This window comes from Nelumbo lutea, chromosome 6 (genome assembly GCF_056320005.1).
Source record: "Nelumbo lutea isolate HS-2025 chromosome 6, American lotus-T2T, whole genome shotgun sequence".
NCBI lineage: Eukaryota > Viridiplantae > Streptophyta > Magnoliopsida > Proteales > Nelumbonaceae > Nelumbo > Nelumbo lutea.
The window spans coordinates 8,679,466-8,703,019 of record NC_142689.1 but is presented as its reverse complement, the minus strand read 5'-3'; the positions used below and the strand labels follow the sequence as shown (position 1 = coordinate 8,703,019).

At 39.4% G+C, this 23,554-nt stretch overlaps 2 protein-coding genes across 4 annotated transcripts; both read right to left on the bottom strand.

Annotated features, from left to right (window-relative positions):
- Positions 1-819: 819 nt before the first annotated feature.
- LOC148847184 (RAP release 2, galactose-binding-like domain protein, putative (DUF1997)) lies at positions 820-22,334 on the bottom strand. Of its 3 annotated transcripts, none has more exons than XM_088948979.1 (7): positions 21,897-22,302; positions 21,609-21,799; positions 21,417-21,462; positions 15,925-16,007; positions 15,709-15,825; positions 6,234-6,402; positions 820-1,143 (listed from the first exon to the last, which is right to left on the bottom strand). In XM_088948979.1, the coding sequence occupies exons 1-7, from the start codon at positions 22,114-22,116 to the stop codon at positions 1,109-1,111; spliced, it is 861 nt and encodes a 286-aa protein (XP_088805105.1). In that variant the 5' UTR covers positions 22,117-22,302; the 3' UTR covers positions 820-1,108. The 3 variants fall into 3 exon arrangements, with proteins under 3 accessions (XP_088805105.1, XP_088805107.1, XP_088805106.1); XM_088948981.1 differs by lacking the exon at positions 6,234-6,402 and adding an exon at positions 1,993-2,031; XM_088948980.1 differs by lacking the exon at positions 6,234-6,402 and having other exon boundaries at positions 21,897-22,334.
- Positions 22,335-22,521: 187 nt separating this feature from the next.
- On the bottom strand, positions 22,522-23,251 carry LOC148847183 (histone H2B.3-like). Its single transcript, XM_088948978.1, has one exon. It carries the CDS (start codon positions 23,135-23,137, stop codon positions 22,691-22,693), a length of 447 nt encoding a protein of 148 aa, XP_088805104.1. The 5' UTR covers positions 23,138-23,251; the 3' UTR covers positions 22,522-22,690.
- Positions 23,252-23,554: the final 303 nt, after the last annotated feature.

Sequence of the window (23,554 nt, the reverse complement as noted above, 5' to 3'; positions counted from 1 at the left end):
AAACAAGCGATGGAGTGGAGATATCCTATATCTTCAGGCTTTCCATCCTCTCTTTCAACCTGCATTGGCATATCAATGTACCACCCTTTCTTGAGATTGGTTGTAGGATGCCATACAGCTCACGCAATCAAAACTCAAAATATTGGCCAAAAGGACCCGGAAGGCAGGATGTACCTCGAGCACAGTTTTAGAGGACATTAAAACTGTATTTGGTTTAAAAGAAAAGATACGGGCATGTAGAACCAAACACAGCCTAAATGAATGGGGATGTAAAAACAGTCGACCTCCAAGTAAGGTTCGAAGTATCAATACGCAATACGTATCAACCGATATGTATTGTATCAGAAGCACCCCAATACGCCCCTATAGAGGGTGTATCAGGGTTTTGGCCAGTTCAGGAGGTGGATGAATCCTAAACCGACCCCTGAACCGGATTTGAAAAAAAAAAAAAAGTACCGACACTACCTGATACATATCAATATTTAGAAGCCTGCCTCCAACAATGTTCTTTAAGCCTGTGCCATTACCCATAGTTCCCAGATCTCATTCAATAATTCAACAGCACAAAAAATAAAATAAAATAAAGCTTTATCAGCACATTATGACCTATTCTCATATATCTTCTTGCCCAAGCAAAAGGTGAAAATTGACAGTCATGACTGATTATATTGAACAAGAGATTGATGGCTAAAATTTGGATCTTGATAACCTAATTTAACGTTAATCCATTCGCGAAATTTGTCATCGTGAAATATCTAGCGACTGCATTGTTTATATTTATCTCTTAGCCCTCTTAACTAAGGGTGTTGATGGACCAAGTTTGAGGTAGACCTAATATAAATTAAAATCAATTTGAACAGATTGGACGGTCAAGTCATTGAATTGGACCAATCCAGAATTGTCCAAATTATTGATGGGATTGGATTGGATTGGACCCGTTCCATCTGTAATAGACTATGTAAACAAAGGGAAGATATAAACATAACATGAAAAAGGCTCGGCTAGAGTAGAACATCAATCTCGAATTCTCAACATCATAGTTGTAGAAGCCAGACTGGCCTCCAATTCAACTCAAATCTCTCCAGTTCCAAGAGGCTGCCTAGATGTATCACCAGAAGCCCATGCTTGATAATCCTTTACAAGCTGAATATAACCATCAAAAAAGAGCAATGATTCAGAAGAAAATGTTTACAACAGCAACATCAGATACTAATAATTCTCGTCTTCAAGCAGAACTACTTCAAAATTGAAAATAAGAAGCCACCAATAAAACAGAAAGAGCTGCAACAGAACTATTTGCATCCATACAAAGAGATGCCAAATTCTTTTTTCTAGGGAAAAAACAATTGAAGAAAAATTGATCATGAAAGATCGCAATCACAAACCAGATACAAACCAAGTTCCTATGTGCACTGGAAGAGCATGTATAACATGAATGATTGTGTACAACCAAGGGAATGCTTAATGAGATTGATGGAACATTCCAAACTCCAAAGCTGGTGAAAGTATGCAACATTAGAAATATAATCAAGTATACATGATTCTTACCACAGAAAAAAAAAAGTTACAAACATATATATATATATATAGGTATACTGCATGACAAGAAGTAAATCCATGGTTCAAACTCCAAAGTATCCATGCACCCAATACGGATGTTTTGATAGAATGAAAAATGGTTTTTTACTCTCAACATTTCCCAGGACGGTTTTAACATTATGTAACATTTAAAAACATTGTTTTTTTTCCTGAAAAAATGGTGTATCTTAGACCTGTTGAATGCCGATATGATACAATACGCCTGTATTGAAATCGAAATTGTGAACCTTGAGTAAACCAACATTTAATTAGATGGGCAAAAAAGAACAATAATTCATGAGTGTTAATTTTCTAAAACTTTCTCTCAAGTGTACAGATGCATCAATCAGTTGGAAAAAAAGAGCTAACTTGTCGCCTGTAGCAATGTAAGCTGGTAATAGTGCAGGTTGCCACCTGATATTGCTCGTTTAGTGATCTTCAGGCTCTGTTTATCTGCAGTGCAAATTATAAACACATAGGAGTGCAAATGAGCTGAGTGTAAATCCTGGTTTACTTTTGTTTCAGATTTGACCACACTTTGTTTGTTTGCAAGTAAATTAGGAAGTAAAATGGCGTGAACCCAATTTGTATGTAATGAATGGATGTGGGAAGAGGGTTACTTGTTTGGGAGAAGTTAGGTAGGAAGCAAATTTATGTGGTCTCCACTTCATATAAGCAGGGAGGAGTAAGTGGTCAGTTTTTCAAATGCAAAATTTGCACTGCCAATGGGTGCAAATGAGACCATAAAAAGGAAAATTCTGAATCAGGTTAGACTGTAAATCATAGCCACAAACAAATGGATGAAAAACTGAACCAGGTGAAAATTTTGCATCCAGTTCATATTTGCACCACAAACAAACAAAGCCTTAATTAAAAAGCAAATCAAGACAGTGAACCGAAGACCTCACATCACAATAGAGAACCATCTCAACTGAGTAAGAAATAAGCAGCACTTAAAATTGCGTTTCCAAGTGGTCTGCAACTCAAGAGTATATATAGATTTTGAACCTAAAACCTCGCTCTCAAAACAGAGAATAATCCCAACAAAAACATGCCTCAACATGAAAGTTGAAGCAAACACTTCAACATGCCTACCATGTCCATACAGCAGAATTTGGACCCATAGGAGAAGGGAACTTGGCTGAAGCCAAACTGTTTGCTGCATTCAAAGAGCTGAGACTTAAAAAGACAATCATCATGAATTGCTGGCAGAAGGGAATTTAAATGTAATTGATGTAGGACTAACTCAAATTCCAGTCCTTTGAGAATGATGAACAATCTTCCTTGATAAGAAATTTATGGCTGTTGATGGTTGTAATGGCTTCTTGAAGGAATAAAAGAAAATAGAGAGAGAAGATTTAGAAAAGAAAGAGAATACCTGGAATCATAACGGGATAACCTAGAATCACTCAAGGGTATGGGAATCATCATCATCATCCATGCCTTATCTATGGGGTCGGCTACATGAATCTTGTTTCGCCAATCCGTTCTATTTAAATCCATACCCACAGTTAAATTATTAATGCTTAAATCATTTCTCACTACTACCCATGTCCATTTTGGTCTAACCCGAGATCTTTTAGCCCCTTCCATGTGTAACAAATCACTGCTCCTAACTGGTGCAGTTGGTGGTCTTCTATCACATGCCCAAACCATCTTAGTCTACTCTCTCAGTCTCTCTCATTTTATCACCTATTAGAGCTACTCCTAGGTTCCTATGGAGAACTTCATTCCTAATCCTATCCTTAGTTTTTCCACTTATCCATCTTAGCATTTGCATTTCTGCCACATTTATTTTCAGGACATTGTTGTTTCTTGACTGCCCATAATTGGCATAAGCTCAAGAAACTGAATAAACATCATTGATCTTTGTGTATGTCTATACACATTTAAAGACTCTAGACTCATAAAAATTCTAGGAGGCTAAGAGTCAATCTGTTAGACTCATGAGAATCCTACTAGGACTCTAACTGAATTGCCATTATTTTCAATTAAAAAAAAAAAGACAACTAGCCCCAACCCTACTTATTCAATGACAACTTTTTTTAACCCAACGACTCCAAAGCTTAAAGCATATAGGATGTCTCCAAAGACTAGACAAATCAAACCCTATCATTGGACCCCTACAGAAAAATTGTAAAATAATGAAAATGCCCCTAGTGTCCAAAATTACAGAAATGGGTTCGATTATAATGCCAGAAAGACATGATATTGGAAAAGCTTACAGCTGATCAACCGGTATCATAAAAGAGGTGACCAATCAGGTGTTGTTAAACACAACTCACAGGTTTGCTTTGATTGGTCAAAGCTCATCGGTACCATGTCTGTATGGTATCATAGATTTTCCCCACAGAAATACATAAATTTTCAGAAAATTCCAAATTTTGACTCCTCAGCTCCTGCATTAGTAATTGTTGGGTTTAGAGTTGGAAGGTTTAGGGTTTTAGACTCTCCTGAATTTATAGTGGCTGATGAACAACTGTCCAAGACCACCGCAACACACCAAGCTAGAGAAGTGGAAGCTACCTTTCACTTAGTATCAGCTAACTATATGGCAGATGCACTGGCCAAAGAAGGGGCTAATAGGACTAAACTATACTGAAAGGAGGTAGAATGGAATACAAGCAAGGGTTGCTAACAGATTACATAGCAACTAGCAATGCTGGTGTAAAAACTGTTAGGATGCTTGGCATACTTCATCGTACATTACCATCGTTCTTTCCATACCTTAATAAAGAAGAAAACTCTCGGTAGTTAGTGAGAAGGGGGGGTGAGGATAGAGAACTTGGTGGACAGGAGTGTTAAAGTTGGCAAAAGCTTAGGCCTGTTTGTTTGGGCTGGAGAGAAGTTTGCCAGAAAGGCCTTTGAAATATTTGAAAGATGCAAAAGGGAAGAGAGATGAAGAAATCTATAGTTGGGGAAGGAGGAGAGGCATGGAATGAGGAAGGCAATGGGCAAGAAGTATTCGAAGGAGATGATTGAGGTGCTCTTCATCTGAGAAGTTTGCATTAATTTTTATTTCTTTGATCAACAACAGTAAAAAAAAAAAAAAAGTTATTAAAGAAAGAAAGAAAGTTACATCTCTTGGGTAGCCTCAGCTACCACCGCAGCAATTTTTTTTGTTAATAACAGAAACTTTTTATTAAATAAAGAAACAAGAACTTACAAAGGAGGCAAAGGGGAGAGAAAATCTCTTAACCCTCCCTTAAGAGTAAAACAGAAAAAAAATTACTACACCGCCCAAAATAATTGTTCCCTTCCCACCCCTTGTTTAGCCAGACCATCTGTAAAGGAATTAGCAGTTCTCTTCACCCAATGAAGTTGAATCTCTATTCTTCAAGGAAATTACTATTGTCCTTGGCAACCCCAGCATAGCTTACAACAAGTAAAACTATCTTAATATTACAATTGACCCCAAAAACAATGTCCTTTATTAACCCCACTTTTCTAACTGATCCGTTATACTGTTTTCTGCCTTTGGAACCCATTACTAGTTTACTATTTGCATATCCCTTGAAAATCTTTTGAATTTTTTGACCTTATTTCTGAAATACCAAGCAGCCTTATCATTTTGTTTCAACCATCTTATGATCACCTTCGAATCACCATCTACTATCAGCTTCCTAACACCCCTATTTCCCAAGCTTCCTGTACCCCAAACACCACAGCCTTCAGCTCGGCTGTTGTGGAATCCCCTTCCCCTAGTGGTCCTGAAAACAGCAGCACCATTTCTCCATCTTCATTCCGTATCTATCACCCCTCCCATTCCAGAAGGACCCGGGTTGTCAAAACTGCTACCATCAAAATTCATTTTAAGGAAATCAGTCATAGGAAGTACCCAAGTTTTCACAGTTTTCTTCTTTGATGAAGCTGTAATTGCTCTCCAATGTCTGATAACATCATCAGAAGTCTGAGAACAAATGTGTTGACTTCACCCAGTGTGCCACCTTTATCATTATACCTTCAATCAATGTTTCTTTACTTCTTTTCCTCTCCTCGAAAATTCTTAAATTTCTTTCTTCCCATATTGTCCAAACCGCTGCTGCCCTCATGCATCTCCACAATAATCTTCCCCTTCTTTTCAGCCAACTAAAAGTAGAGAGATCAAATAACCTGTCCAAACTATTTGGGGCATTCCACTTGCACCAAACAGAGAAAAAAAAACAATCCCAAACATAGCAAGCAAAGGGACAGGAGATAAGTAGATGATGAACAGTTTCATAATTTGATTCACACAAAAAACACCAATTAGGGAAAAGGCACCAGCCAGGTCTCTTCCTCTATAATAAGCCATATGTGTTGATAACACCAAGGAAGGCCTCCCAACAAAAAAGTATTCACCTTAGGGGGGATCGGGCGGCACCAAACTTTTGGCTAGAAAAGAAAGCTTTAAAAAAAGGATGCACAGGTAAAACCCCAAAAGGATCAAGAAAAACACCATCCACCATTTGCAATAGTTCTGAAACAAGGCCCATCTCTGAGTCCCTCACATTTCTATGAAAACCCAAGTTTCAACCCAGACCAGGAGGGAGACGGAAACAAAAAGTCAGAAATAGGTCTTCCCCTCAAGAATGAAAAGGCAAACAAAGAGGGAAAAAACTCCTTTAAAGGAGCTTCACCCACCCAAAGATCCTCACAAAATTTGATTTTATTACCTGAATTGAGGTCAAACTTGATGTGATTAAGAAAGATTGGAAGAACCATCCTGGATAAGCCTTCCACAAAGAAGCACCAGAAACCCTGTGAGAGATTCCAGCATCTCAACCATTCTCTGAGAGCCCATGAATGCTGACCACAACTTTGTGCCATAGTTTGTCTGATTCCCTGCATCAATTTTCTTTGTATCAGGTGTTCCTGATGTTTTCATTGTCCCATTGTTGTTGGGTTGGGTGTTATCCTAATACATTGCATTGTTTGTAATCTGTCTCTTTCTTCTATAATAAAATTTTCTTCTTACTTCTAAAATAGGCATTTTACTGATCAAAAAACAAAACAAACAAATTTTATTAGGATGTGGAAAATCCTTTTACTCCATAGTTGCATAAAGGAACTAGTACAACATCCCAAAGCTGACTTTCAAGGATAAAAAACTGTAGAGAACAGTGATGTGGGCCCCACGGCTGTGGTCCCACTCTGTCCGTAGAGTAGAATGTAGCTAGTCACAGCTGTGGTTATTTTTCTGTTCTGTTATCTCTAGTTTCAGTTTTATATTGTTTGTTATTAGTTAGCAGTTATGATGTAAACACCAAGGGCAGATATGTCCTTTCATGTAACTAGCATAACCTATATATACTAACTTAAAGTGGCAGCGGCAGAATATTGACATTCTGTTGTTCTCCTAAAATTCTGTGCTCTATTGCTCTTCCACCACTCTTTCCTCTACATCTTCTTCACATTCTCTTCTCATCGAACCTGAAATCTCTTAGTGATCAAGACTGAATAGCAGTCGACAATCTACATGGTATCAGAGCCAAGGTTTTTCATGTGAGTCTAATACCAGCTGACCACATGAGAATCTCCTAGGACTGAAAGCTGAAGAGGAGGAGTTCGCAGACTGATTCTTGGAGTTCGCAGACTGATTCTTGGAGTTCGCAGACTAATACTAGCAGCTGTTGGAAACTTGCTAGGGTTGCAGAGTGTTGGTGGTCAGGAAGGATCAGAGAAGACTAGGGTTCAGGTAACCCTAAAAGGCAGTGAACTATTTCTCCTTGTAAGTTGTTACTATTTTAACAAAAGTTCTTTCAGAGAAGATAGGTTGGACCTATCTGGAGGGGAAGGCCGAACCATTCTAGCTCTTTCTCTCTTTGATTTCCTAGGGTTTTACAGCAAACCCTGAACCGAACTGTGTTCTCTCTACTCTAGGGTTTGAAATTGATCTGTGGCAAGCCCTAGTGGTTGACTGAACCCTGTGATCTACCTAGAACTACTCTTAAGTTGATTGGTAGGTCCGATCAGATTCTAGGGTTTCTTATTACTGCAAGCTCATCTATTCAGTTTGGACTGTGTGACTGAATTGCTTCCTTTCAGGACTGATTAAAACCCTAACTTTCCCTAGCATATCGGTTTTGTTTTAAAGCTGTTCTCAGAGTTCTAAGGGGGTTAGAGATCTATGGACAGCTACTGCTGTGTTGGCTAGTTGGTTTCAGATCAGAATTACTTCGGTTTTGTGCACATACACTGACAATACAGATCAGGCCTATATTGTTTTGATTGTGATTGGTGACTCAAGTACTGTTTTTGAGACTTGACAGAAATGGAGTCTAAGATTCAAGCAGAAGGCAATCTTGGGAACAGCAGTTATGGTGGTGTTTCTGAGATGGGTGGTCAGATTACTACCGTAAAGTTTGATGGATCAAACTATTTTGAATGGGCCCAATCAGTCATGATAGCTATTGGTGGAAGAGGTAAATTAGGGTACCTCCTGGGAGATATGAAAGAACCTTCCAAGGGAGAACCAACATATACCATGTGGATGCAAGAAAACTACTTGGTTATGACATGGCTGTGTAATTCTATGCAGCCTCATATTAGCCAGAACTATTTGTGGGCAAAGACAGCCAAGGAGATATGGGATGTTATGAAAGAAACTTACTCCCAACCCCTTAATGTTGCCAGAGCATATGAATTGAAATGTGAAGTGAACACCCTTAAATAAGGAGAGAAACCGGTATCAGTCTACTTCTCTACCTTGAAGTCCCTATGGCATGAAATTGATCACTTAGAGACTCTTGAGTGGGAGAGTCCCAAAGATGCTCAGACCCATAGAAAGCACATTGAGACAAACAGAGTGTTTGAGTTCCCGGCGGGACTGAACCCAGAATATGATATTGTGAGGCAGCAGATTTTGACTAGAGACAGTGTGACTCTCTCTCAGGCCTACTCATTTGTACACAATGAAGAAACCAGAAGGAAGGTTATGATGCAACCCGTATCAGCCTTTGTAGCGGCTACACCCAAATCAGGGGGTGATTCAGAGAAGGACAGGAAGAATGAAGACAAGAAGGATGTAGTATGTGAACATTGTAAGAAACCCAAACATACAAAAGAGACATGTTGGAAACCGCATCCTCACTTGGTTCCTGCGAAGTTAAGAAACAAGAAGGGCACTGCTCATGTAGCCATGAACACTGATTCAGCATCCTCATCTGGCACAAAATGAACATCTTTGGAGACCTTAGCTGCAGTTCGGGCTGCCCTAATACAGCTAGAAAAGGAGGTAGGAAATTCAGCTCAGCCACCACAGCCTCCATCAGCCCCTGTCACATCTGCCTTCGCCCATTTAGGTACTCGAGCTTCAGCCTATCATGCCTCAGCTCCAGGTACTACTAAGCCTTGTTGGGTAATAGACTCAGGTGCATCTGATCACATGACTAGCTTGCCTTCACTGTTTACTACTTATCATTTGTCTTCTGGTAGAGATAAGGTATCTATTGCTGATGGCTCCCTGGTTCCTATTTCTGGGAAGGGTGACATCAAGCTTTCAGATACTATGTCCCTATCATCTGTTTTGCATGTGCCTAAGCTTGATACTAACCTTCTTTCAGTCAGTAGTATTACCAAGCATATGAACTGCTCACTAACCTTCGTCCCTGACCGATGTGTTTTTCAGGACTTGGAGACGCAGAAGGTGATTGGGACTGGTCGTGAGACGAATGGGATCTATCTGCTCGGGGAGCGGTTCCGTCAGGGAGAGTCAATAGAGAAGTTATCTTTTGTTTCTCAGAGTGTGAGTCCGGTTATGCTTTAGCATAACCGATTAGGTCATTTGTCTTTTCGATCTTTGCAGAGTCTATTTCCTACTTTATTTGAGTCTATTGAGTTGTCTCAACTACAGTGTGAAAGTTGTGAGTTTGCTAAGCATTGTAGAAAGCCTTATTTATTGAGTAATAAAAAGAGTGATAATTCTTTTGATATTGTGCATATTGATGTTTGGGGGCCTTATCATATCCCTTCCATGGGTGGTTACAGATATTTTTTGTTATTTGTTGATGACCATACCTGGTTTTCTTGGGTTTATCTCATGCGTTCACGAGATGAGGTACCTTCCCTGACCCAAAATTTTCACCAAATGATTCTAACCCAGTTTGATGCCAAGATCAAAGTTCTTCGATCTGATAACGCAAAGGAATACTTTGCCAAATCATTGACATCTTATCTTCTTCATCATGGGGTTATCCACCAGAGCTCTTGCCCTCATGCACCTCAGCAGAATGGAATTGCCGAGAGGAAGAATAGGCACATTTTGGAAGTGGCTAGAAGCCTCATGTTTACTTCCAATGTCCCTATTCGCTTCTAGGGGGATGCTATCCTCACGGCGGTATACCTTATTAATCAGGAGTTGAGGGTTTATCACAGGCGGTGCAGGCAGGTTGATCCTGATCATCAGCAGTCCAAACCAGCTCCAATCTCATCTGCAGCTCCAGGTCCAGATACTTCAGTCCCAGAGCCCACAGAAACTTCCCCTACAGATGATATTGACCTTCCAATTGCAATCCGTAAAGGGAAACGACATTGTACCATATCCACAGCCCACTGTATTTCCCACTTTTTATCCTATGATCGTCTATCTCCTACCTACAGGTCCTACTTAGCTCCATTTCCAATGTCTCTATACCAAGAACAGTGCAAGAAGCCTCATCCGTCCCTGAATGGAAAGATGCAATGCAAGTTGAGATGGATGCTCTGTTGAAGAACAACACCTGGGAGGTAGTTGATTTGCCAAAAGGAAAGAAACCAGTTGGATGCAGATGGGTATTTACGGTGAAGCATAATGCAGATGGATCTATTGAGAGGTACAAAGCTCGGTTAGTTGCAAGAGGGTTTACACAGACTTATGGCATAGATTACTTGGAGACATTTGCACCTGTAGCCAAGATGACTACTATTCGAGTTCTCTTGTCTCTTGCAGAAAGTCACACCTGACCTTTATACCAAATGGACGTGAAAAATGCCTTTCTGAATGGAGATCTACAGGAAGAAGTTTACATACGTTTGCCTCCTGGATTCTATGATGCAAAAGTAGGTAAGAGGGTCTGCCGGCTCAACAAGGCTTTGTATGGTTTGAAACAGTCACCTAGGGCTTGGTTCGATAGATTCATACTAGCACTTGTGAAGTTTGGATATGTACAGGCCCAGTCAGATCATACCCTATTCATCAAGAGGGTGGAGTCCTCTTTGACACTATTGGCAGTATATGTTGATGATATTGTGGTCACAGGGAATGATAGCCATGAGATTGAGTCTCTTAAACAGCTTCTTCACCAAGAATTTGAGGTGAAGGACCTTGGTGTACTTCGGTATTTTTTGGGTATTGAGGTTGCTAGATCCAAACAGGGGATCTTTATATCTCAGAGGAAATATGTCCTAGACCTGTTGGCAGAAACTGGAAAGTTAGGTGTTAAGCCTGCAGATACACCAATTGAACAGAATCACAGGATTAGTGCCGAGAGTAGGGAGCTTCTGGAAGACAAAGTTATGTTCCAGCAACTGGTAGGTAAGCTCCTATATCTCTGCCTCACTCGGCCAGATATTACCTATGTTGTTAGTGTTGTCAGCCAGTACATGCATTCTCCTAGAACCACACATCTTCTTGCGGCAAAAAGAATCTTAGCTTACTTGAAGAGATGCCCAGGTAGGGGCATACTTTTCAAGAACAACAACCACATGAAGGTGGAGGTTTATACTGATGCAGATTGGGCTGGGAGTGTTGATGACAGAAGGTCTACCTCGGGATATTGTGCCCTTGTGGGAGGAAACCTTGTCTCCTGGAGAAGTAAGAAACAAAGTGTTGTCTCCCAGTCAAGTGCTGAAGCAGAATACAGGTCCATGGCCAATGGAGTGGCTGAAATCCTATGGCTAAGATCTCTACTTGAGGAGTTGGGTATTGAGTATGAGAAGCCCCTGATGTTGTACTGTGATAATCAAGCCGCCATTAATATAGCACATAATCCAGTACAGCATGACAGAACCAAACACATTGAAGTTGACCGCCATTTTGTGCGAGAAAGGGTCTCATCTTAAGAAGTATGCCTCCCTTACATCACATCCAGTATGCAACTAGCAGACATTCTTACTAAAGTCGTATCAAGAAAGAAGCTAGAGGCGGATCTATCCAAGTTGGGAATGATGAACATATACTCCCAACTTGAGGGGGAGTGTAGAGAACAGTGATGTGGGCCCAAGAGGGTGCTCGAGGATCTTCTCGCGAATCAAGGGCATTTGCTACTATTTCTGAATCTATTAAATAGAAATGCATGTTTTCTTCAAGACTATAAGAAGTTGGATTTAGATTCATTGATTTAGGTTTTCGCTTTCTTAGTCATGCGTTGGCTGCGCTACCGCGCAACGGCTTGAGCGCTAGCGCTCAATCCATTGCTTGTTGCGTTGTAGTTTTCTCGCTTGCTCGGTATGATTTAGATAAGTATTTCAAATACGGAGCAAAGCTTCCGTCTCAGGATCCGCAGCATAAGTGAGAAGGGCCATGGCTTGTAATACGTGAAAGGAGAGAAGCACAAGCAGTGAAAAAAATTAGATAACATAGGAAGAACTTTTTGAGAAAAGAAATTGTCCATCTTTTTCTGGCTAACATAATCAAAGAACAATACAAAAATCCCGAAAAATCCGTCAATAAACGACAAACTCCATGATACAGATGATATGACATTATCTCATCCAATAACGAATTGGTAAGCCGCACCATTACTGCTGGGGTGGGGCTCGGCCTCCGAACCGTACGTGGGACGAGTTTCTGCCTCATACAGCTCGGGCCGAAGACTATATTGTTTGTTATTTGTTAGCAATTATGATGTAAACACCAAGGGCAGATATGTCCTTTCATGTAACTAGCATAACCTATATATACTAACTTAAAGTGGCGGCGGCAGAATATTGACATTATGTTCTCCTAAAATTCTGTGTTCTATTGCTCTTCCACCACTCTTTCCTCTACATCTTCTTCACATTCTCTTCTCATCGAACCTGAAATCTCTTAGTGATCAAGACTGAATAGCAGTCTTGACAATCTACAAAAACATTAAATCATCACCTTGTAACAAACTTATCCCAGGCTTGGCGGTCTCTAAGCCAAACATTTCCTTGTTACCCCATTCCTTAGAAGAACATCAGTAATGTTATTTTCTGATCTAAGTGTTTATCTAAACAAGGAGCCCATGTTGCAAAACAATGACATTGCTTCTCTCCAAATGAATTGAAGGATCCATGGGCCTACAGGCTACAACTCTACACATGGAAGTAGCCAATGACCATTTCATCTATAGTATTGTACTATTTTACTTTTATCAACAGTTAAAAGTGTCAGTTAGTTTAGTTGGAAAAGTAACGGACAGTTGAATCCCTAACTCACTTTTTTTTGGTAAAGTAAAAAATAAAAAATGATTGATAAAATAAAAAACAGGTTACAACCCGAACAGGGGTGTCAAGATAACACCCAACCCAATTACCCCAACAGAAGGATTATAAAGACACAAAACTAAAAAAAAAGAAAAACAGAGAACACTGCACTTCAAAAATAAGCTAGTCTTCAGCTTCAAACGCCTCGTCGTATCTGTCTTCGTCCTCATCCCAAACTTTTTCTTCTTTCTGTCGCAAATTCTTCTTCACTCTCTCTTCCCTTTTACTCTCTACAAATGCTTTGAAAGCTCTTCTACCGAACTCTTCACCCCCCCAAAAGAATAGCCCTAAACTCTTGCCAATTCTTACCTCCCTTTCAACCAAGCTCTTAATCTTCACTTTATCCCCCTCCTTTTTATCAGCTTGTTGAGACAAAACGAGACAACTCTCCCCAGCTTGACTTCCCTCCTCCTCATACCCTGACTCTGGCCTAACCTCTAGACCTTCCTTTTTTGGGATCAACATTATCTCCCTTACTACATCTTGATGCTCCTCCTCCCTCCTTTCATCACCCTTCTTCTTCAGTTCTAAAACTTTTAACCTCTTCCTCTTGTAGACTCTTTTATATATTAATTGGAGGGACCAGCCCCATCTCCAAACTCCATGGCTGTAATGAAATGGACGAGAGCTTGACTCAGAAATCACCAAAAGAAATAAACTTACCTGTTTACTGGACAAAACTTGTCTTCTCCTTCTTCCCTCCACCGCATTGTTTCCTTAGATCAAAACTTTCATCGTGACTTCTGCATTGATCGATCTCCTCAAGATCTGCATGAACAATCCACCTCCCAAGATTTCCAGACTGAAATGCACGCCCAGTTCTTAGACTCTGATTGAACTTTCTCTTGTTCGAGACCCTCAACTTGAAATGAGGTTTCTTTGAAATCTCTCCAGCATTGTTGATGAGCTTGGATTTCAAAACTCGGTCCACTTTCAGACCTTCATCGCCTTTTCCAGCCCGAGACGCCTCTTGGTCTTCTGAAAGTCTGGATCCCTCTTTCTCTTTCAACTCCCTAACTCTCCCCTTCTTTTTCTTCTTCCACATGTCCCACCGAATTAGCCTCCCCCCTAACACTGCTAGCTTTTAATAAGAGAAACTCCGTCGTCGTAACATCCCCACTTAAGTTTATCATTATTCTTTATGTGGCCCAATGAACAGTCCCCAACCACGCCAATAATATTTTTACTTCTGAAAATATCCTCATCTTCAACTTCGCACCCTTCCCCCTTCGACTCGACCTGACTGTGCGTCTTCCCCCCAAACTTGTCAGAACACAACCAGACCTTCTTAGCCTCCTCACTCCACATCTCCATATTCTCAATCCATCTTGCTGGCTATGACCCTTCTAGGACCAGTCTTAAGTCGAAAATTTCACCAGAAAATCGAGGAGGTGGAGAAGTAGGAACAAAGTGAATCTCTTCAACTTCAATTAAAATATGAGCAGCAATCAGGTTTCTCCAAGAAATTGTTCTAGAATCAACAAATTTAAATCTTCCACAAGCGTGTCCCACTGCCTTAAAGGTTTGGAACTCCACACATGCAGGGGAATCCCAAACACAGTAATCTACACCATGTTTAAAGGGCCCATATCCCTAATTGCTCCAACTAAAGGATCCCATCTTCCAATTCTAAGGTCAGGGCTCTCAACTTATTTTGCCTCCTCACTTTTGAAAGTGAACAAAAAGAAGCTGGCATTCAGTCTTCTCACCCAAAAAGGTTTCTCAGGTAGCCGTTCAGCATCAGCCCACTCTTCAATCCTCTCCACATCTGGGTCAGAATTTATGAAGTGATCAACCAAGCTGTGATCCAGTAATCTGAGTCGACCTTTAAGTTCTCCATCCGGATTCACTATCACTAGATCCACCATATCCAATGTTTAACAACACACTTTGAAATCTATCAAACCATGCATGAGGACTTTGTTTAAGCCAACACAAATCATTCCTGAGCTCAACCCAGAAATCAGAACAAATAAAGAAGAGAAGAGGAGAGAAGAGGAGAGAAGAGAAGAGAGGTTCAAGAGCCAAAGAATCTATGCTCTCAACAGTTCAATTCATTCTATTGTATCTTTATGGTGATCTCTTCCCTATTCCTTTCCTAACTCACTATCAAAACCCGCCCCTTTCTTATTGACTATGTTTTTACTCCGTCAAGACAAATATATAAATAGAAAATTGTGGAAAATATTATAACAAAACATGCCAATGTGATAACATGATATAGGAATATTAATGGAATGCTTAGAACAATAAGAAAGCTCACTAGTCTATGACTAGTGCACCTTGATATAACTTAAAGTTCACATCCTTGTTGCTGATAAGTGAAATTATTATAACAAAAATATTAGTAAGATTAAAAAACAGAGGAAAAAAAAAAACAGCAAGGATGAGGATGGGAAGGAAGAGGAGCACCACAGACCATCCATGGAATCTGTCACAAATTTACAATCTAGTCAAAATTCAAAGGACATGAGCAAGGTAAAAGTAAACATTGAATTGCAGCAACTCTCAAAATCATCAAGAAATTCAGGAGTTGCAAGAATATATTCAAAGTCCCTATATTGACAGAACAGATTTTTTTTGTTCCTTGTGATCCCACTTCTCATATTAGGAACCTTTGTTATTTTAAGGAGCGCATATTATTTACCCCTATAATTAGAAATTATTCTTTTAAAATAGGTAAGTAAATGCACAAGAAACTTCAATAAATGTTTTACTAACCTGTCTCATAAATCTGGGAAGCATTATCCTTAGTATTTGTTCAATGACTTGAGTTCCAGCTGATTCAATCACATTCACCGGAATTGATCGAAATGGAAATGGGATATCAATTGAAACCTGAATGCCATGTGTCAATTCATAAGCAAGATGGAGAGTAATAAATCCATCCATTGAATCATATACCACATTCTAACTAAAATGAAGTAGTAGTCCAACCTCAATGGTTGTATCTGAGGTGAGCTCCTGGACTGACAAGTTATCCTGTTCGCTACCACAAGATATTTGATTCACCATTGAGGCTGCATTTCCCATACTTAATTAGTGTCAAAGCACTTTCTAATAATGTAGACCTTTAGACTCAAACTTTGAATAAATGCACTATGAAGAACCTCCATATGGTTGCTCCATGCTCACTTCCTCATTCAAATCACCATGCAAAAATGCATTTTTTACATTCCATTAAAATCTAATAAGTAGAAACAAGACAAATAACAACACAAGCAAATGAAATTTTAGCAACAGATAGAAACATCTCAACACAATTAACACCATATGTCAGCTAATCTAGCTTTAAGACACTGAACTGATCCATCAAAGAGAAACTTCTTTGTGTACACCCATCAACACCCAATCATTTTCATACGAAGAGGAAGAGGAATCAAATTCCGAGTACCATTTTATGAAATGCAGAAATTTCTTTTTTTTCATTGTTGTCCCCCACCCAGGATAAATAATGGTTTCCTAGACAAGCTTATTAAGAATAGAAATAGTAGACACTGAGGAGATAAAGCTACAGAAATTAAGAGATAATGAAGAAGTATAGAGACTAATGGAATTAGTATAGGAGTGCTTACTTCTCCAAAATGTAATGGGTAGGTGAAGATGATTAGCATGACTGGGTTGTGCATTATGACTAACAGATGTTGGAGCAAATGGTTGCATGACTCGAGCAGAGAATCATCAAGAGTAAACCTGCATAATAGGTGGCTTAGGAATCACACTAGAAGACAAAAGTGATTCATAAAAAATAGGGACAAGTTGAACATATGAGCCATGACTAAAATATGTCATATGTGGAAGTAGAAACGTATAGTACATTATAGACTGAGAGAATATGATACAATATTAATAAAAATAATGTTTAAATGATGAGTTAACACTTGTAACCCCTTTTGGATCCTTGAGAAGCCTAGGCAAACGCACTTCACAGATGAGGATTAAGTTTATCAAGGATGTGAACAAGGCAGACACATCCAAATATATGTGGAGAAAAATAAACTAACAGACTATCAAGGAAAAGAATGTTGTGAAAGATTTTGAGACACAAAACTCAACCAAGGCATACGAATAAGATAACAAGCAACAAAGCTAGCATCACTATAATAGGATTTCGAAACTGCCATTTGAAAAAAGAAAGCCCTATTAACTTCAAACATGTGCCAATTCTGACACTCAGCAATGCCATTCTGTTGGGAGGTTGGTGTGTAGAATTTCAGTGTAGTATACCATATTGATTAAAAAGTCAGAAAATTATGAACATAGAAATTTTATGTACTAAGGGAAGCATGAAATGAAGTTCAGATTAGGAAAAGCTTTACATTCTCAGCAAAAGATCAGCAGAAAATCTCCAATTAGATGGTACTAACACCCCTGGCATTATATCCTCCAACAAAGGGTACAAGCTGAGAATTTGTTAGGTTTCCAAGAGGTAAACCACACACCCTTATGGGTCAGGACGCAGTTACTCCCCACTGGTTAGCTTATCTGGTGTCATCCAATGATGTCAAAGAAAAATATATTCAAACCTTCCCAGTTTCTTCTACAACCTGACAACAAAAGTATGAAAAAAAATTGGACCTCCCATCCATTGACAAATTAAGAAAGGATGAAAGCATGGCTAGTACAAGGCATCTAGTGATCAATAGCTTCAGCCAAAAAAATTGAACTACACTAAAGCAGCCAAGCCAGGCACAAGGATGAGATGATTGTTTCAGCCCATTGATAGCTCTTTCAATTTACATACTTTTCCTACCTCCCCCTAAGCAACATACCCTGGAGGTTGCTCCATATAAATCTCCTCTTCAAGCATACCATGAAGAAATGCATTCTTAATGTCCATCTGATACAACAGCCAATTAAAACAAGCAACAAGAGAAATAATAACATGAAATGAAGTGAATTTAGCAACCTGAGAGAAAGTCTCCAAATAGTCAACTCGGCATGTCTTTGTGAAGCCCTTAACAACAAGTCAAACTTTCAATCCCTCAACACCACCATCAAGACAATGTTTCACAATAAATATGAATCAACATTCAACAGTCTTTTTCCCTAGTGGAAGAGCATTAAGGTCCCAAGCTAAAGAGCATGTATTTCTTCATCCATGGCTTTCTTCAAGTCAAGAGAGCAGAGGGCATCCTGAACAAACTCAGGGATAGAAATAGAAGATAACAAGGATACAAGCAATGATGAGTAGGAGAAGCATGATTATAAGAAACAAATTGGGAAATAGGATGAGCTGTGCATGATTGCTTACTTTTACAAGGTGCAATAGGGAGTGTAAGTGGGTGTGGGTCGGCACAAAGGGGTCTTGGCTCAAACAATTGCAGAAATGGCACCTTGGAAGGGTGGCCATCGGAGGTAATAGGGAAAAGGAAATCTGAGAGAGAGAAAGAGCAGGAAAGGAAGTCTTTGGGGCAAGAACAGTTATAACCTCTCAAGGACTCATGAGGGGAGAATGAGGATTCTATTAGAGCTTTCCTATTCAGGGGATCCCCATTTATAGTTTTTTTTTCCTCAAGACCTTTTTCCTTCAAAAAGTTATATTTGGGCTCCTTTCTAGAAGATTGGCCCAATCGGTGCCTTATAGATTACTTGTGTTCTCACCCTTTCCTGATGCAAATGTAGGAAGACACACAATTGCATGCTGTTACAGAGAGATCTAAATTAGGAGTTGGATGTAGCAACAGAAGCAATGATGATGATGGTGCCAGAGCTTGTTAAACGTATATGTAAATCACTCTAGGATAGGAAGTAGCAATGAAAACAAGGAATCATCAAAAGATATAATTGTAGTAGAGGAGAATGGTGTTGACTCAAAGGAGGTGACATCAAAACGAACAAAATTTGTACACACCTATGGGATATAACACTTATAACCTTTCTAGGTACAAAAATATCCAAGAAAAATGCATTTAATAGTCTGAATATCAAGTTTATTAAGTCCAGAACCTAGTTCATGAACTAAGCAAATACACAACAACAGAGAGGCCACGGAGACATCAAAGGAAACAACACATAAAAAAGGAAACTATCCATGAAGAACGGATTATGGTAAATGATTAATAAGAAAAAAGGAAGTTAAAACAGCATCACTCCAATATGATTTGGGTACAGAGTTACAGACATTTGAAAAGAGAAGAGCACATGCAGCATCGAAAAGATGGCAATGTTTTCGCTCAGCAACCCCATTTTGTTAAGGGGTGTAAGTGCGAAACGATTGATGAATAATGCCACACTGATAAAGTAAGCTTGAAAGGCATTTTGCATGTACCCTAAAGCATTATCCAAGCGGGAAAAAAAAATAGTAGAAACACCAAATTGATTCTTAATCTCGACATAAAAGGGATGAAAGAGAGAATAATTCAAAACACACTTCCATTAAATAAGGCATGTCATTTTTGAAATAAAGATTACAAAGCATTTGAACCCATTGTAAGAACTGACACGACTAAGACTCTAGACATCTGAATTGACAAAAGAAAAAGGACTCAATGCTCTATTATTATCAGTTGGAACAAAAGAACTCTTATGGAAACTAACATGACTTGCAATCTATTTGAGACACACGACCAACAATATGGGATCAAACATATGAATCCATTCTACCATTCTACTCTATTTGGTGTCATGTTTTTAGATGTTTGTGTTAGAGCAAAGATGAAAAGGAAAAAAAGAAAACAACAGGGCCCCTAAAATCAAGTGATAGAGTCTAAAGTGAGAAAAGCTAATACAGTTCCAGGATAAATTAAAAGTAAGAGGAAGAAATTAATTATATATGGTATTAAATTGCAAAGTTGTATTAAAAGAGTTGCTAAAGAGGTTCTTGGAGAAACAAAGGGAAAAAATGACTGTTGAGTACGGGTGAAAGTCAGGTACCCAACTTGAAGAATTTAAACAATGTTGGCCCCAGACCCTCAAGCTGAGCCCTTCAAACATTAACAAATGCTCAACCAAAGACCACCCAAATTGAAACCCTAGTTGATTTGGTGGTGAAATAAAATGGTTCAACAAATGACTAAAACAAAGAGACACAAAACTTGAAAAACAATTAAAAAATGAAGGAAACTTAGAGGGACACCAAATGCTAAAATAGAAGCTAAGGAATTAGTAAGTGAAGTCAAAATCATGGCAAATAGTTAATTCTATAGGCTCAGATCAGAAGGAGTACAAATACAAACATGTAGAGTGCAAAATCTTGTATTTTATATTATTTTGTATCTATTTGTATTTGTACTCTTTCCAAACTGAGCCTACGGAAAGAGTGCATATACAAATATGTACAGTACAAATACAAGGTTTTCAAATACGGTATAATAAGGTTTTTCGTTCTACATATTTGTGCTTGCACTCTTCCCAAATGAAGCTACAGACTCATTTTGGGAAGGGTGCAAATACAAATATGTACAGTGCAATACCTTGTCCCTTGTATGCAATATTTCTAAACCTTGCATTTGCACTCTTTCCAAACCGAGCCACAAGAAACTAAGTGCAAAGAAGGTAAGAACGGCAACATAAAGATTTTCAAAGCAAAGGGCAAAGAAAAGTAGTCTAGATTTCATTAAATGCATAAAAGTGAAGATCAAAAAGTTCTATTAAAAAAATGAGGAGATTAAAGAGACTTGAAGTTGTTTTCAAAAATTACTGAATGAAGATAGAGAAGCTTCAGAATGGAGCACAAAGAGCACACGAACTAATGCTTCAAAATGTAAAGAAGCATTAAGAAAGATCAAGGAAACACTTTGAGAAAGTATCTCAATAAAAGTTCAGAAGTACATGATGAGATGGGCTTACTATGGTTGATTAAGTTGTTTGATATGGATGCTAAAACTACAATAAAGACCCTGATGACTAAAGGAAAAGTACTTTGCTCCCTATATATATGAGCAAAGGTGATACATAAAGTCACAACAATTATTGAACCATGAAACCCACCCAACGAGGATGAATGAACAACAATTAAGACATCAACTGGTGTATTAGAAAACCAATGTGGATTCATGCTAGAGAGATCAACTATGAAATGTAATCTTTTACTTGGGATATTCAAAATGAAAGTTAGGGAGCAAATTAGATATCAACATTTAATATGAAACAGGGTCTTCAAGTAGGTATTTTGATATCATTAAGGATAGCCAATGTGCGAATTCAAAAGGGAAGAGGAAATTTTCTAATCGAAATGAGTTTATACCAAAGGTCAACATTTGTCAATATCTATTTTATATTAGATATAGATAAACTAAGTATTTACACGAGGAAGGTGCCCTGGTGTATGTTTTGGTTAATGAAATAGTATTAATAAGACTATGGTTGAATCCAGAGCTACAAACATTGAGAAATGCTTGCTGTACTAGTATTAAAAAAGTGGAGTGCAGGGTTGCAATTAATTTCTGCTGTACTAATGCAGAACAGAGAAAATGGGAAATTCATACCATGGAATTTCTCGTTCTGTGCAACTACGACTGCTGAACCTTCCAACTGCAACCAGCCACCAACTAACAAGTGAGTAATAAAGCAATCAAATAAAACAGACGATTGACGATAAAAGGCTACTTCCCTTCACACTTAGGAATTCTTGAACGAGAGAAGACACTCAAACGGGGAGTAAATGGAGCAGCAGATACCTTGCAGGCCAAAAGCCTAATGCAACAGCCATTAGGTTGCTCCTCGACTCTAACAAGCAGGACAGGGCAGACTTCAAAAGCAAAAAATTTAAACCGGTACACATAACAGCGAAAGGTATTATCATCAACCCGTTCAATCCTCTCGGCATCCAAAACAGAATACTGGCTTGCAGGCAAGCTCATATAGTCTCCTGCAACCAAGAAAAAAGTAGAAAACAAAAACTTAGAACATGTAAACTCAGCTATACCCCCTCACATCGTTCCCTCGTATCTGCAACAAGTACCGACTTAGTGGGCGTTCGAGCTGTTGAACAGAAACCGTTTCGGACCGCCTCGCAACAAATCGAGCCCTCGGAGTAGAATCCGCATAAATGCCTACTGAAGGTTTGGGATCGTTATCCACCGCAGAAGCAACACAGCCTCCAACGCTTCTAACACCATTAGGGATTCGAAGCTTTCTAGGCGTAACAGATATAGAACTGACACGCATATAGACGCTGAGCGCCATCAACAGACACCAGAGCAATATGCAACCGAACAATTCGATTTCGGCGGGTTAAGATAAGACGGCGAGAGAAAATGAAGCTTTGTTTGCTTCACCAGGATTTAGAAACATGAAATCCCTGACAAGAAGCACCCCACGCGCACGTTAAAACGAGGTCAGAAGTTCGATACTGGATTTGCTCCTCACACCCGACACCAGGCGCCTCACACGCACATCCTACCGTGGAACATACATTCTCCGCATGAAAAAGAAATGGCAAAACATATGGGCCCACCACCCTAATCACTTAAAATCAGTCCTCACACACTAGATTCCCTACCCGGAAAACATCAGAATTCCTACTTCAAGTACCAGTTGCAGATTGATCTCGATTTCGCTAGGCCAAGACCAATAGAATAATGCATTAAATTTGGAACATAAGAAAATATTGTTCTCATTCATAAGATGTTTCGTTCATGAAGCATGAAATTACACAATCAAGAGGAAAATGACCAGCTAAAAAAGGCCTATCTTTACAGAATAAACCATTACACCAATACAGAGTAAATGACAGACCCAAATTACAGAACAAGAAACCCTAAGAACTTGTAAACTTGGTAACAGCTTTGGTTCCTTCAGAGACAGCATGCTTCGCAAGCTCTCCGGGCAACACCAAACGAACGGCAGTCTGGATCTCCCGGGACGTGATGGTCGGCTTCTTGTTATACCTCGCGAGCCTCGAAGCCTCCTGAGCGAGCTTTTCAAAGATGTCATTGATGAAACTGTTCATGATCCCCATGGCTTTGCTTGAGATACCGATATCAGGATGAACCTGCTTCAAGACCTTGAAGATGTAGATCTTGTAGGTCTCAACGCTCTTCTTCGATCGCTTCTTCTTCTTATCTGATGAAGAAGCATCCTTCGGTAACTTCTTCTCTGCCTTGGGCTTCTTCTCTGCAACCGGAGCCTTCTCGGCCTTCTTCTCCTCGGCAGCTGAAGATGCTGGCTTCTTCTCTGCGGGCTTCTTCTCTGCTTTAGGCGCCATTAGAACTCAAGAATGATTTAGGCCTTTAGGGAAATGGAAGGTAGTGCGATTAGCGAGACGCTAGTGGAGTAGACGATGAGAAGGGGAAACGCTTTCGACTTGACGAGAAAAGGAAGAATTGTGGATCTTGTTATATAGAGATTAGGAGATGCAATCTGATTGGTCGGAGTACTTTGACGCGGATCGAGGGGATAGAACCGTCGATTTGAAGAAAAAGGAACGGACAGAGAGGATTCGGTTGTTGTTTAGCTGGATCACAGGAAGCGAAATTTTCTGAGTACGAATTTAAAATAGAATCTTGCGCCATTTCTTTTTTTGATCTTCCGCGGTTGTTTACACTTTACACCATAGTGGGGCCTAGAGCTACGGTGCGTTGATGCTATCAAATGACAGACCGTGATGGTTGATTTCGTCGTA

Coding starts and splice junctions, on each gene's coding strand:
- LOC148847184 (XM_088948979.1), bottom strand. CDS start 22,116: ATGGCGCTCAGCGTCTATATGCGTGTCAGTTCTATATCTGTTACGCCT. Junction 21,800..21,896: donor ACAGCTCGAACGCCCACTAA/GTCGGTACTTGT, acceptor TCTTGGTTGCAG/GAGACTATATGAGCTTGCCT. Junction 6,403..15,708: donor TTCCCAGATTTATGAGACAG/GTTAGTAAAACA, acceptor AAATTGATGCAG/GGAATCAGACAAACTATGGC.
- LOC148847183 (XM_088948978.1), bottom strand. CDS start 23,137: ATGGCGCCTAAAGCAGAGAAGAAGCCCGCAGAGAAGAAGCCAGCATCT.